This window comes from Sebastes umbrosus, chromosome 12 (assembly GCF_015220745.1).
Source record: "Sebastes umbrosus isolate fSebUmb1 chromosome 12, fSebUmb1.pri, whole genome shotgun sequence".
NCBI lineage: Eukaryota > Metazoa > Chordata > Actinopteri > Perciformes > Sebastidae > Sebastes > Sebastes umbrosus.
In genome coordinates this window covers 331,451-342,804 of record NC_051280.1, presented here as the reverse complement: position 1 = coordinate 342,804, position 11,354 = coordinate 331,451, and the positions used below count along the sequence as shown (strand labels likewise).

General features: G+C 44.0%; 1 protein-coding gene across 1 annotated transcript in view; it reads right to left on the bottom strand.

The window, feature by feature from the left end:
• Positions 1-902: 902 nt before the first annotated feature.
• Positions 903-11,354, bottom strand: part of LOC119498315 (contactin-associated protein-like 2) — a 79,826-nt gene continuing 69,374 nt past the window's right edge. The window contains exons 23-25 of the mRNA XM_037787087.1: positions 5,414-5,644; positions 5,219-5,293; positions 903-4,008 (exon numbers count right to left, since the gene is read on the bottom strand). Of these exons, the coding sequence (XP_037643015.1) occupies positions 3,809-4,008; positions 5,219-5,293; positions 5,414-5,644 (506 nt within the window). The 3' untranslated portion in view covers positions 903-3,808. The remainder of the gene's footprint in view (positions 4,009-5,218; positions 5,294-5,413; positions 5,645-11,354) is intronic.

Below are 11,354 nucleotides of genomic sequence, written 5' to 3'. Positions count from 1 at the left end.
ATATGAGGCTGATCCACGTGCGGACAATTCCAAGTTGATTTGGGATTTATAAAAAGAAATTGTGCACTAGCAGGAGTACGCATGGTTTTATAAATTGGAATATTTTTGGGGGTACGTACATTTCCTCATTTGTACGTACAGAGTTTTATAAATGAGGCCCCATGTCCGCCCGGTGTCGATGACACTCGGCCCCGTCACCAGCCTCCAAACACCTTAAATCTGGAGTTTAAATAGATGCAATGCAACCAAACAGCACTATGCACCAATGGAGCAGAGTACATAGTACAATTTGACATTTTTCTGTCCATGTCGGTGATGTCTACACAGCACAACAGGCGGTACCATGCTCACAGCTAGCATCCAGTCACAAGGACGCATTGAGGTAGCTACATCAACTTCCCCGTACCTTTCAGTTGTGAAATTGGTGAACATGTTTTCTTAATCTGCAGTGCGTGGAGCTCTCGGGGCCACTGTGGGTATACAGTAAAATCAAGTTTATAGTATAATATGCAGGCAGGTTGTATTTGTCTCTAGATGAGTGCATCATCAACATCAGCAGACAACAAATAACTTGACACATTCTAATCAGTACTAATCCATTTTTTCTGGGTGAAGATTTAGTTTCTTCCATGAAATCTGGTGATTGACATCAACCAGCGTCTGTCTGCTTTTTCAGGGATGGATTGGACCGTCTTCCAAAGTCTTGATTTTGAATAATGTGTTCATGTTTTCAGATGTTATATGTAGCAAATATCTCCTTGTACTGATAATCTTTTTTCTGAAGTGTGTAAGATCTGTACTCATATTTTACTGCTCTTCCCAATAAGAAGTGTCGTGGCAAAATAAAATTAGTTGCTGTCCAGGGTGATGAGATTGAGGCAACAAATTGCACAAACACAACATTTGTCTATCAGTTCTCTTACAGATCTTTACAGAAGCATACAATTTTTCAAGACAACGAGAAAAGCACAAAGAATGAGAAATCAGCTATAAAAAGAACAGTTAAGCTAAGTTTTATACATATAACATGAAGAAAAAGCAATGTGATGCTACGGTGGCTTATCAAACAGAAATACGTGTCATTCAGTGTCAAACAGCATGCCATTACACTGCAGCGCAGTCAAAGGAATACAAATGCAATACAATCAAATGTCAGGATGTATGCCATAGTTTTGCATGTGAAACATTCTTTTCCAGAAATGTCATCCTACTTCATAAAAAAAAGAAAGATCAGGTTTTTAAAGGACAGGTTTTAGAAGAACCCTGAACTAAGAGTCAGTTCAGTCCATCTGAAGAGTTGTTAGTGTAGGAAGAGGCCTCAACATGGCCTCACACATACTGTACTAACCCCAACTTCACTAAACCCAAACAAATCAGTATCATTAACACTGGGGAATCATTCCAAAACACCATGTTCAATGGAAATAATAAAGACTTTCTCGGTAGCTTGGAAATGATAATTCCTAACATGCTGCCAGTAGAGGCTGATTACCTAGAGTAATATTGTGCTAGCATTTTGGCAAGTTACTTGTTTTGCTTGTTACTTGCCATCTTGGACAAGATGATCATTATCAGTTTCATCTGTCCTCCAGCAGAGAGATAGGTCAAGGACATGTTTAGCCCAGCATAACACAAAGGCTGGACACAGAGGAAACTGCTAGTCTAGGTCAACTTCCAACCAGAGCTGTGGTACTCCAGATGTTTTATTCGGTTATCTCAGACTTGTCACAATCTTGAGGATGTTTCGATTTGGACTTGTCTCGATGTCAGCCTCCAGTCTCACCTTGTCTTTGGTCTGGACCGGGCCGAGACCAGCATGGCTGGCTGCTCTCTTAGCAGACTGGAGAGGCTGATCTGCTAACTGTCACATGTTCATAGTTAGCTTGTAACACTGCGCAAGAATATTTTGCTTCTAATACAATTCTATTTTTTTGCAGAGAGTTGTTCTTTTTGAAGTTGTTTCCTGTTGCTATCACATTTGAAACGTTTCTAAATTCAAATGACTGAAGTTATATCACAGTTGACTTTCACTTAAAGAAACAGGAGGACTACATTCTTTTCATTTTGATGTCAAACCCTTGTGGACTTGGTCTTGAATTTATCTCAAACCCGTTTGGACACTGACCTTGACACACTGTATGTGACCTTGACATACAGTATGTGACCTTGACATGCAGTATGTGGCCCTGACACACAGTATGTGGCCCTGACACACAGTATGTGACCTTGACACACAGTACGTGACCTTGACACACAGTATGTGGCCCTGACACACAGTATGTGACCTTGACACACAGTACGTGGCCCTGACACACAGTATGTGGCCCTGACACACAGTATGTGGCCTTGACACACAGTATGTGGCCCTGACACACAGTATGTGGCCCTGACACACAGTATGTGGCCCTGACACACAGTATGTGGCCTTGACACACAGTATGTGACCCTGACTACAGGCCTGCTTCCAACAACTCAAACCTGTGTGTCACACATTGTATCTTGTGTAGAAATGGATACAAAGACATAATGGTTCTAAGTGCCAGCAGTGTTAAAGATGTTTCTTGACCAACCAGAACACATAAAGTCCTGTCCTCTCAGTGGGGTTGCCAGGTTTGAGCTCTTGGATGGAGCTTGCCACTAAACGCAGAATAAATGAATCAGGGAGTTGTTGGAATGTGTGTTGGTTCACTTGTGATTAAGCTAGGTTAGCGGTTACCTCCTGCTTCCAATCTTTGTGCTAACCTAGGCTAAACTCCTCCCCCACCTGTCTCCGTACTGGACCAAGATAAACTTCATCTTATTTGACTCTCAGTCAGATGGCACACAGGAAGATAAAACAGATTAAATAGAAACTTTGTGGTACGTGGTATCAGCATTTTTCATTGCAAACTAAAGACAACATCTGCCTCAGAAATCTGAAAAACATAAAGAAACTAGTGAGTGGAGCTCTCGTGGACTGACAGGACCCATTTCATTCTTCAAAAGCTGAACTCACCCCTGATCTCATTTGGCATCAGAAACAGAAAAATAAATGATGCAATCATTAAAAGTTTCAACAATCAATGCTCAAAAGTCACTAAGAGACACTTGTCATGTAGAAGTGTGACGTTTCCTTTCCGTTCTTAGTCCAAAAGATGCGGACAAAGTCGTGACTACATCTGCTTCACAGAAAAGCGAGCCAGTCAGTGCACAGACACACGCCAACAAATGTACTGAAATCAATTTAAATAAGGCAATAATACAAAAAACGGTAATTTATGAGCATTGCTGCAGACGTAGAGGATTATTGGGATTAATGGATTAATGATCATTACCATTAATGCCATACTTTTCTGAAATACCAGCAGATTGCACAAAGGCATAAAGATATGAATCTATAACGTAAACAAAGTAAGACCTTTTACAAAAAATATATTACTTAAATATGAATAAATAAATTTAACTGAAATCAAATGAAAAATTCAATAAATAAATACTAAAATAAAAGCTAATGAACACACTCGCTCATCCAAGGCCTGTAACTTCATGGCGCCATCCTCTACACCATCTGAAGGCTGACATCCTGTCACACTGTCCAAATCAAGTTAAAATAAAGCACTCCACAGCTCCACACGGGCTCTGCCAGGCAGCACTGTGCCCTGTGCTTAATACCCACACTGTAATGCCACGGTGTCCGTTGTCCATAAAGTCTTTAAATAAACCACTCGGCACATCCTGGAGGTTCCACAGGTGCTGACCTCACTACTACTCCCTATGCTTAGAAAACTACATACATCCTAACGTCATGTGTCCAAGTTGTTGAGAGGGTTCAGATGAACCACTCCTTCTTGCTCTCGTCAATGGTTTCGGTGAAGGCCGGGTCGTTGACGATGATCGCAGCATCGGCACAGTCTGCTGACTCCGCTCCCTTGGCCTCGTTGGTGTGGTAGGAGCCTTTATGACGGAACATATGACGGATCACAAACACCATGATGCAGAGGACGGTGAAGATCACCATGGAGATGATGCCTGGAAACAAAACAAATCAGCACTTCATTTATAACAATAGACTAGAAAGATGAAATGTGATTAGTAAACTGACCATGTGTCAGAGTCCCTTGGACATTTCAGAATAAGAGCCATTGCTGCAATCCAACAGCTATTTGTTCTTTTCACCACTGATGTGCAGTAGTAGTGTTAAGTGTAGTAGAGGTCCTTATGAGTCCAAAATGATCGACCCCATCTGAAACAGATCTGTGAAAAACCTGCCAGAACCCATAAATGTGCATCAATGTATTCTTTTTTAAAAGACAACTGATCCGGACAGGAGGAGGATAATAAGACCTGGTCTAAACAACGAGAGAACACCAACGCTGGTAGCAGCACGATGCTCCTCCACCTAACGGGCCGCCGTGGTGGAGCAGTAACACCACATGATCAGCGCTGATAGACAGCGCGCTTGGACCCACTCAGTTATTAGACACAGAGTCCTGCAGTAATGAAACAGGACCCTACCACACCTGATTAGACTGAGTATAATTTAGACGGCGGACCTGTGAAGACCTCTACGGTGTTGATTAGGTTTAACAACATGCCAGGTAGCAGTTAAGCAAAAATAAATATGAAAAATAATACAACGAGCCTTGGAAACACCGTTAGTGATATCTGTAAATCAGTTACAGACAACAGAAGGCACTAGTGATCCCCCCCGCCCCCCGCTGCAGACAGAGATGAGGAGTTTGGGTAACTTAAAGGTTACGTTACACAGAGCTGTCATCTCATTGGTAGCACAAAAAAACTGACTGAAATTTGACTGCAGCAGCAAGTTGTTCAGATCCGATCAGAGCCGAGTACAACACCAGTTCAGATGAGTATCTCTCTCCTGCAGGTCTGCATTTACAATGTTCCTGTTTCTTTGCTTTTGCCAACAAACCAGCAGCATTAATGAGCAAACTGCTTTTGATTGACGTTCATTTCTGCCTTTGATACGGCAACATGCATTCTCGCATTTCAAAGGTTGTTCGAATCATGGTCCAGTGTATTGTCCTCTGTATTTACTCTATCTATTTTCTATCTTTACTTTTATGTGTGCTCTTTTCTGATGGTCGAGACTAAAAAAATTGGTCTATGTTGATGCAAACAGTCATGTGTGGAGTGTCTGGTCTTTGTAGGTTTCAACAGTTTTACGGCCTGTTCTCAGCTGCAGCTCGAAGGTAGCTGGAAGTTAAATGAGATTTACCTCCAATGATGGCAGAGTTGCGATCCACTCCATCCCCAGCAGCCTTGTGCTCATCGAAGGGGAAAACAGCTCCAGCTGTGGACAAACATTTGTTATCTGTTTGAGTTCTGACATCCTCCCCGTTCTTTTGGATTTTGACTTTGGCGTGTTCTGATGTTCCTTGAAAATGGATTATCTGTCAGTGTGTGTCTCTACCTGCTTCTACGTGCCAGGGGTCACTAGCCGAGGCCATGGGGGAGATGGTCAGGGGTGAGGCTCCACAGTTGGAAGGGACCAGAATCCCATGGGTACTGACGGGTGCTGCCAGGCCTGAGCGCAGCGCAGCTTTCAGCGGTGCCAAGCTGTTCAACTGAACTCTGGACAGACAGCCCACAAAGCCCGGCGTGTTGTAGCGCTCGATTAGGATGGGGTCGATCTGTCCTGTTTCTACAAGAAAGACGCAACAAGGGTTTAATCTTCTCTAACACTTTTAGACCACAACAAAACTAACCAAGCAACACAAGTGAAGCTCTTCTCAGGGCCAGATGCGTCCAGTCGGCTGTTCAGTAGCCAGAGCACATCTAGATGATAAGTGGGTTTTAAAAGGGTTTTACAAGAGGTGGGAGAACACTCGTATGTCTATATACATCATCATTTATGGACAATAAATAAATAGCTTCACAACACTTTACATACTTGACATTATTAGCCAAATGTATTATATTTCATTGCATGCAATATCATTTCCAATATAGCAAAGATATTGTAAAAAAGGGAAGAGGATTATGGTTATGCCAGCACACTGCTGGGTTTAATACTGTCCTCATATACCACAGTGAGGCACACTGTCCTCATATACCACGGTGAGATACACTGTCCTCATATACCACGGTGAGATACACTGTCCTCATATACCACAGTGAGACACACTGTCCTCATATACCACAGTGAGATACACTGTCCTCATATACCACGGTGAGATACACTGTCCTCATATACCACGGTGAGACACACTGTCCTCATATACCACGGTGAGACACACTGTCCTCATATACCACGGTGAGATATACTGTCCTCATATACCACAGTGAGACACACTGTCCTCATATACCACGGTGAGATATACTGTCCTCATATACCACGGTGAGATATACTGTCCTCATATACCACAGTGAGATATACTGTCCTCATATACCACGGTGAGACACACTGTCCTCATATACCACGGTGAGATATACTGTCCTCATATACCACAGTGAGACACACTGTCCTCATATACCACGGTGAGATATACTGTCCTCATATACCACAGTGAGACACAGTGTCCTCATATACCACGGTGAGATATACTGTCCTCATATACCACAGTGAGATATACTGTCCTCATATACCACGGTGAGACACACTGTCCTCATATACCACAGTGAGATATACTGTCCTCATATACCACGGTGAGACACACCGTCCTCATATACCACAGTGAGATATACTGTCCTCATATACCACGGTGAGACACACTGTCCTCATATACCACAGTGAGACACACTGTCCTCATATACCACAGTGAGACACACTGTCCTCATATACCACGGTGAGACACACACTCATTTAACAGTAAGCAACAACACGTATACCTTTCACATGTTAGCTCCACTCACACAACACATACTGTATGTGTGTACATGCTGACACGTCACACTTTGGCTCTACATGGTTAAATGTGGGAGTTAGCATGTTCCCCCTGTGTTAGCATGTTCCCTCTGTGTTAGCATGTTCTCTCCCTGTGTTAGCATGTTCCCTCTGTGTTAGCATGTTCTCCCTGTGTTAGCATGTTCTCTCCCTGTGTTAGCATGTTCCCTCTGTGTTAGCATGTTCTCTCCCTGTGTTAGCATGTTCCCTCTGTGTTAGCATGTTCTCCCTGTGTTGGCATGTTCTCCCTGTGTTAGCATGTTCTCTCCCTGTGTTAGCATGTTCCCTCTGTGTTAGCATGTTCTCTCCCTGTGTTAGCATGTTCTCTCTGTGTTAGCATGTTCTCCCTGTGTTAGCATGTTCTCTCCCTGTGTTAGCATGTTCTCCCTGTGTTAGCATGTTCTCTCCCTGTGTTAGCATGTTCCCTCTGTGTTAGCATGTTCTCTCTGTGTTAGCATGTTCTCTCTGTGTTAGCATGTTCTCCCTGTGTTAGCATGTTCTCTCCCTGTGTTAGCATGTTCTCCCTGTGTTAGCATGTTCTCTCCCTGTGTTAGCATGTTCTCTCTGTGTTAGCATGTTCCCTCTGTGTTAGCATGTTCTCTCTGTGTTAGCATGTTCTCTCCCTGTGTTAGCATGTTCCCTCTGTGTTAGCATGTTCCCTCTGTGTTAGCATGTTCTCTCCCTGTTAGCATGTTCCCTCTGTGTTAGCATGTTCTCTCTGTGTTAGCATGTTCCCTCTGTGTTAGCATGTTCCCTCCCTGTGTTAGCATGTTCTCTCCCTGTGTTAGCATGTTCCCTCTGTGTTAGCATGTTCTCTCCCTGTGTTAGCATGTTCCCTCTGTGTTAGCATGTTCTCTCTGTGTTAGCATGTTCTCCCTGTGTTAGCATGTTCTCTCTGTGTTAGCATGTTCTCCCTGTGTTAGCATGTTCTCTCTGTGTTAGCATGTTCCCTCTGTGTTAGCATGTTCTCTCCCTGTGTTAGCATGTTCCCTCTGTGTTAGCATGTTCTCCCTGTGTTAGCATGTTCTCTCCCTGTGTTAGCATGTTCCCTCTGTGTTAGCATGTTCTCTCTGTGTTAGCATGTTCCCTCTGTGTTAGCATGTTCCCTCCCTGTGTTAGCATGTTCCCTCTGTGTTAGCATGTTCTCCCTGTGTTAGCATGTTCTCCCTGTGTTAGCATGTTCTCTCTGTGTTAGCATGTTCTCCCTGTGTTAGCATGTTCTCCCTGTGTTAGCATGTTCCCTCTGTGTTAGCATGTTCCCTCTGTGTTAGCATGTTCTCTCCCTGTGTTAGCATGTTCCCTCTGTGTTAGCATGTTCTCTCTGTGTTAGCATGTTCTCCCTGTGTTAGCATGTTCTCTCCCTGTGTTAGCATGTTCTCCCTGTGTTAGCATGTTCTCTCCCTGTGTTAGCATGTTCTCTCTGTGTTAGCATGTTCCCTCTGTGTTAGCATGTTCTCTGTGTTAGCATGTTCTCTCCCTGTGTTAGCATGTTCCCTCTGTGTTAGCATATTCTCTCTGTGTTAGCATGTTCTCCCTGTGTTAGCATGTTCTCCCTGTGTTAGCATGTTCTCTCCCTGTGTTAGCATGTTCCCTCTGTGTTAGCATGTTCTCCCTGTGTTAGCATGTTCTCTCTGTGTTAGCATGTTCTCTCCCTGTGTTAGCATGTTCCCTCTGTGTTAGCATGTTCTCTCTCTGTGTTAGCATGTTCTCTCTGTGTTAGCATGTTCCCTCTGTGTTAGCATGTTCTCTCCCTGTGTTAGCATGTTCTCCCTGTGTTAGCATGTTCTCTCTGTGTTAGCATGTTCTCCCTATGTTAGCATGTTCCCTCTGTGTTAGCATGTTCTCTCTCTGTTAGCATGTTCTCTCTGTGTTAGCATGTTCTCCCTATGTTAGCATGTTCTCTCCCTGTGTTAGCATGTTCTCTCTGTGTTAGCATGTTCTCTCTCTGTGTTAGCATGTTCTCTCTGTGTTAGCATGTTCTCTCCCTGTGTTAGCATGTTCTCTCTGTGTTAGCATGTTCCCTCTGTGTTAGCATGTTCTCTCTGTGTTAGTATGTTCTCTCCCTGTGTTAGCATGTTTTCTCTGTTAGCATGTTCTCCCTGTGTTAGCATGTTCTCCCTGTGTTAGCATGTTCTCCCTGTGTTAGCATGTTCTCTCCCTGTGTTAGCATGTTCCCTCTGTGTTAGCATGTTCTCTCTGTGTTAGCATGTTCTCCCTGTGTTAGCATGTTCTCTCCCTGTGTTAGCATGTTCTCCCTCTGTTAGCATGTTCTCTCCCTGTGTTAGCATGTTCTCTCTGTGTTAGCATGTTCCCTCTGTGTTAGCATGTTCTCTCTGTGTTAGCATGTTCTCTCCCTGTGTTAGCATGTTCCCTCTGTGTTAGCATGTTCTCTCTGTGTTAGCATGTTCTCCCTGTGTTAGCATGTTCTCTCCCTGTGTTAGCATGTTCCCTCTGTGTTAGCATGTTCTCCCTGTGTTAGCATGTTCTCTCCCTGTGTTAGCATGTTCTCCCTGTGTTAGCATGTTCTCTCCCTGTGTTAGCATGTTCTCTCTGTGTTAGCATGTTCCCTCTGTGTTAGCATGTTCTCTCTGTGTTAGCATGTTCTCTCCCTGTGTTAGCATGTTCCCTCTGTGTTAGCATGTTCTCTCTGTGTTAGCATGTTCTCCCTGTTAGCATGTTCTCTCCCTGTGTTAGCATGTTCCCTCTGTGTTAGCATGTTCTCTCCCTGTGTTAGCATGTTCCCTCTGTGTTAGCATGTTCTCTCTGTGTTAGCATGTTCTCTCTCTGTGTTAGCATGTTCTCTCTCTGTTAGCATGTTCTCTCTGTTAGCATGTTCTCCCTGTGTTAGCATGTTCTCTCTGTTAGCATGTTCTCTCCCTGTGTTAGCATGTTCTCTCTGTGTTAGCATGTTCCCTCTGTGTTAGCATGTTCTCTCTGTGTTAGTATGTTCTCTCCCTGTGTTAGCATGTTCTCTCTGTGTTAGTATGTTCTCTCTGTGTTAGTATGTTCTCTCCCTGTGTTAGCATGTTCTCTCTGTGTTAGTATGTTCTCTCCCTGTGTTAGCATGTTTTCTCTGTTAGCATGTTCTCCCTGTGTTAGCATGTTCTCTCCCTGTGTTAGCATGTTCTCTCCCTGTGTTAGCATGTTCTCTCTGTGTTAGTATGTTCTCTCCCTGTGTTAGCATGTTCTCTCTGTGTTAGTATGTTCTCTCCCTGTGTTAGCATGTTTTCTCTGTTAGCATGTTCTCCCTGTGTTAGCATGTTCTCTCCCTGTGTTAGCATGTTCCCTCTGTGTTAGCATGTTCTCTCTGTGTTAGCATGTTCTCCCTGTGTTAGCATGTTCTCTCCCTGTGTTAGCATGTTCTCCCTGTGTTAGCATGTTCTCTCCCTGTGTTAGCATGTTCCCTCTGTGTTAGCATGTTCTCTCTGTGTTAGCATGTTCTCTCCCTGTGTTAGCATGTTCTCCCTGTGTTAGCATGTTCTCTCCCTGTGTTAGCATGTTCTCTCTGTGTTAGCATGTTCCCTCTGTGTTAGCATGTTCTCTCTGTGTTAGCATGTTCTCTCCCTGTGTTAGCATGTTCCCTCTGTGTTAGCATGTTCTCCCTGTGTTAGCATGTTCTCTCTGTGTTAGCATGTTCTCTCCCTGTGTTAGCATGTTCCCTCTGTGTTAGCATGTTCTCTCTGTGTTAGCATGTTCTCCCCATGTTAGCATGTTCCCTCTGTGTTAGCATGTTCTCTCTCTGTGTTAGCATGTTCTCTCTCTGTTAGCATGTTCTCTCTGTATTAGCATGTTCTCCCTATGTTAGCATGTTCTCTCTGTGTTAGCATGTTCTCCCTATGTTAGCATGTTCCCTCTGTGTTAGCATGTTCTCTCTCTGTTAGCATGTTCTCTCCCTGTGTTAGCATGTTCTCTCTGTGTTAGCATGTTCTCTCTCTGTTAGCATGTTCTCCCTGTGTTAGCATGTTCCCTCTGTCTTAGCATGTTCTCCCCGTGTTAGCATGTTCCCTCTGTGTTAGCGTAGGTTCTCTCCGGGTGCTCAGGTTTCCTCCCACAGTTCAAAGACATGCAGGTTAGGTTCATTGTTGACTCTATATGTCCCGTAGGTGTGAATGTGAGTGTGAATGGTTGTCTGTCTCTATGTGTCAGCCCTCTGGAGACCTGGCCAGGGTGTACCCCGCCTTCACCCAATGTCAGCTGGGATCAGCTCCAGCCCCCCCGCCTTCACCCAATGTCAGCTGGGATCAGCTCCACTGCTGCACACTGCTCACTACTGGTGAGTACACATCACTCTGCACCACCTTAATGTTGGCCTACCTCTGCATGGGCAGATCAATACTTCAGTAGATGCTACTCATTACCACGACGCCTTATTGGTGTAGATTTTCTTTTCTAGTGGCCTAGGGGGGGTGAGAGACTGATCATCGAATTACAATTTTAAAGCCTGAGTTGGAGTCCCCTCATTTCTTAT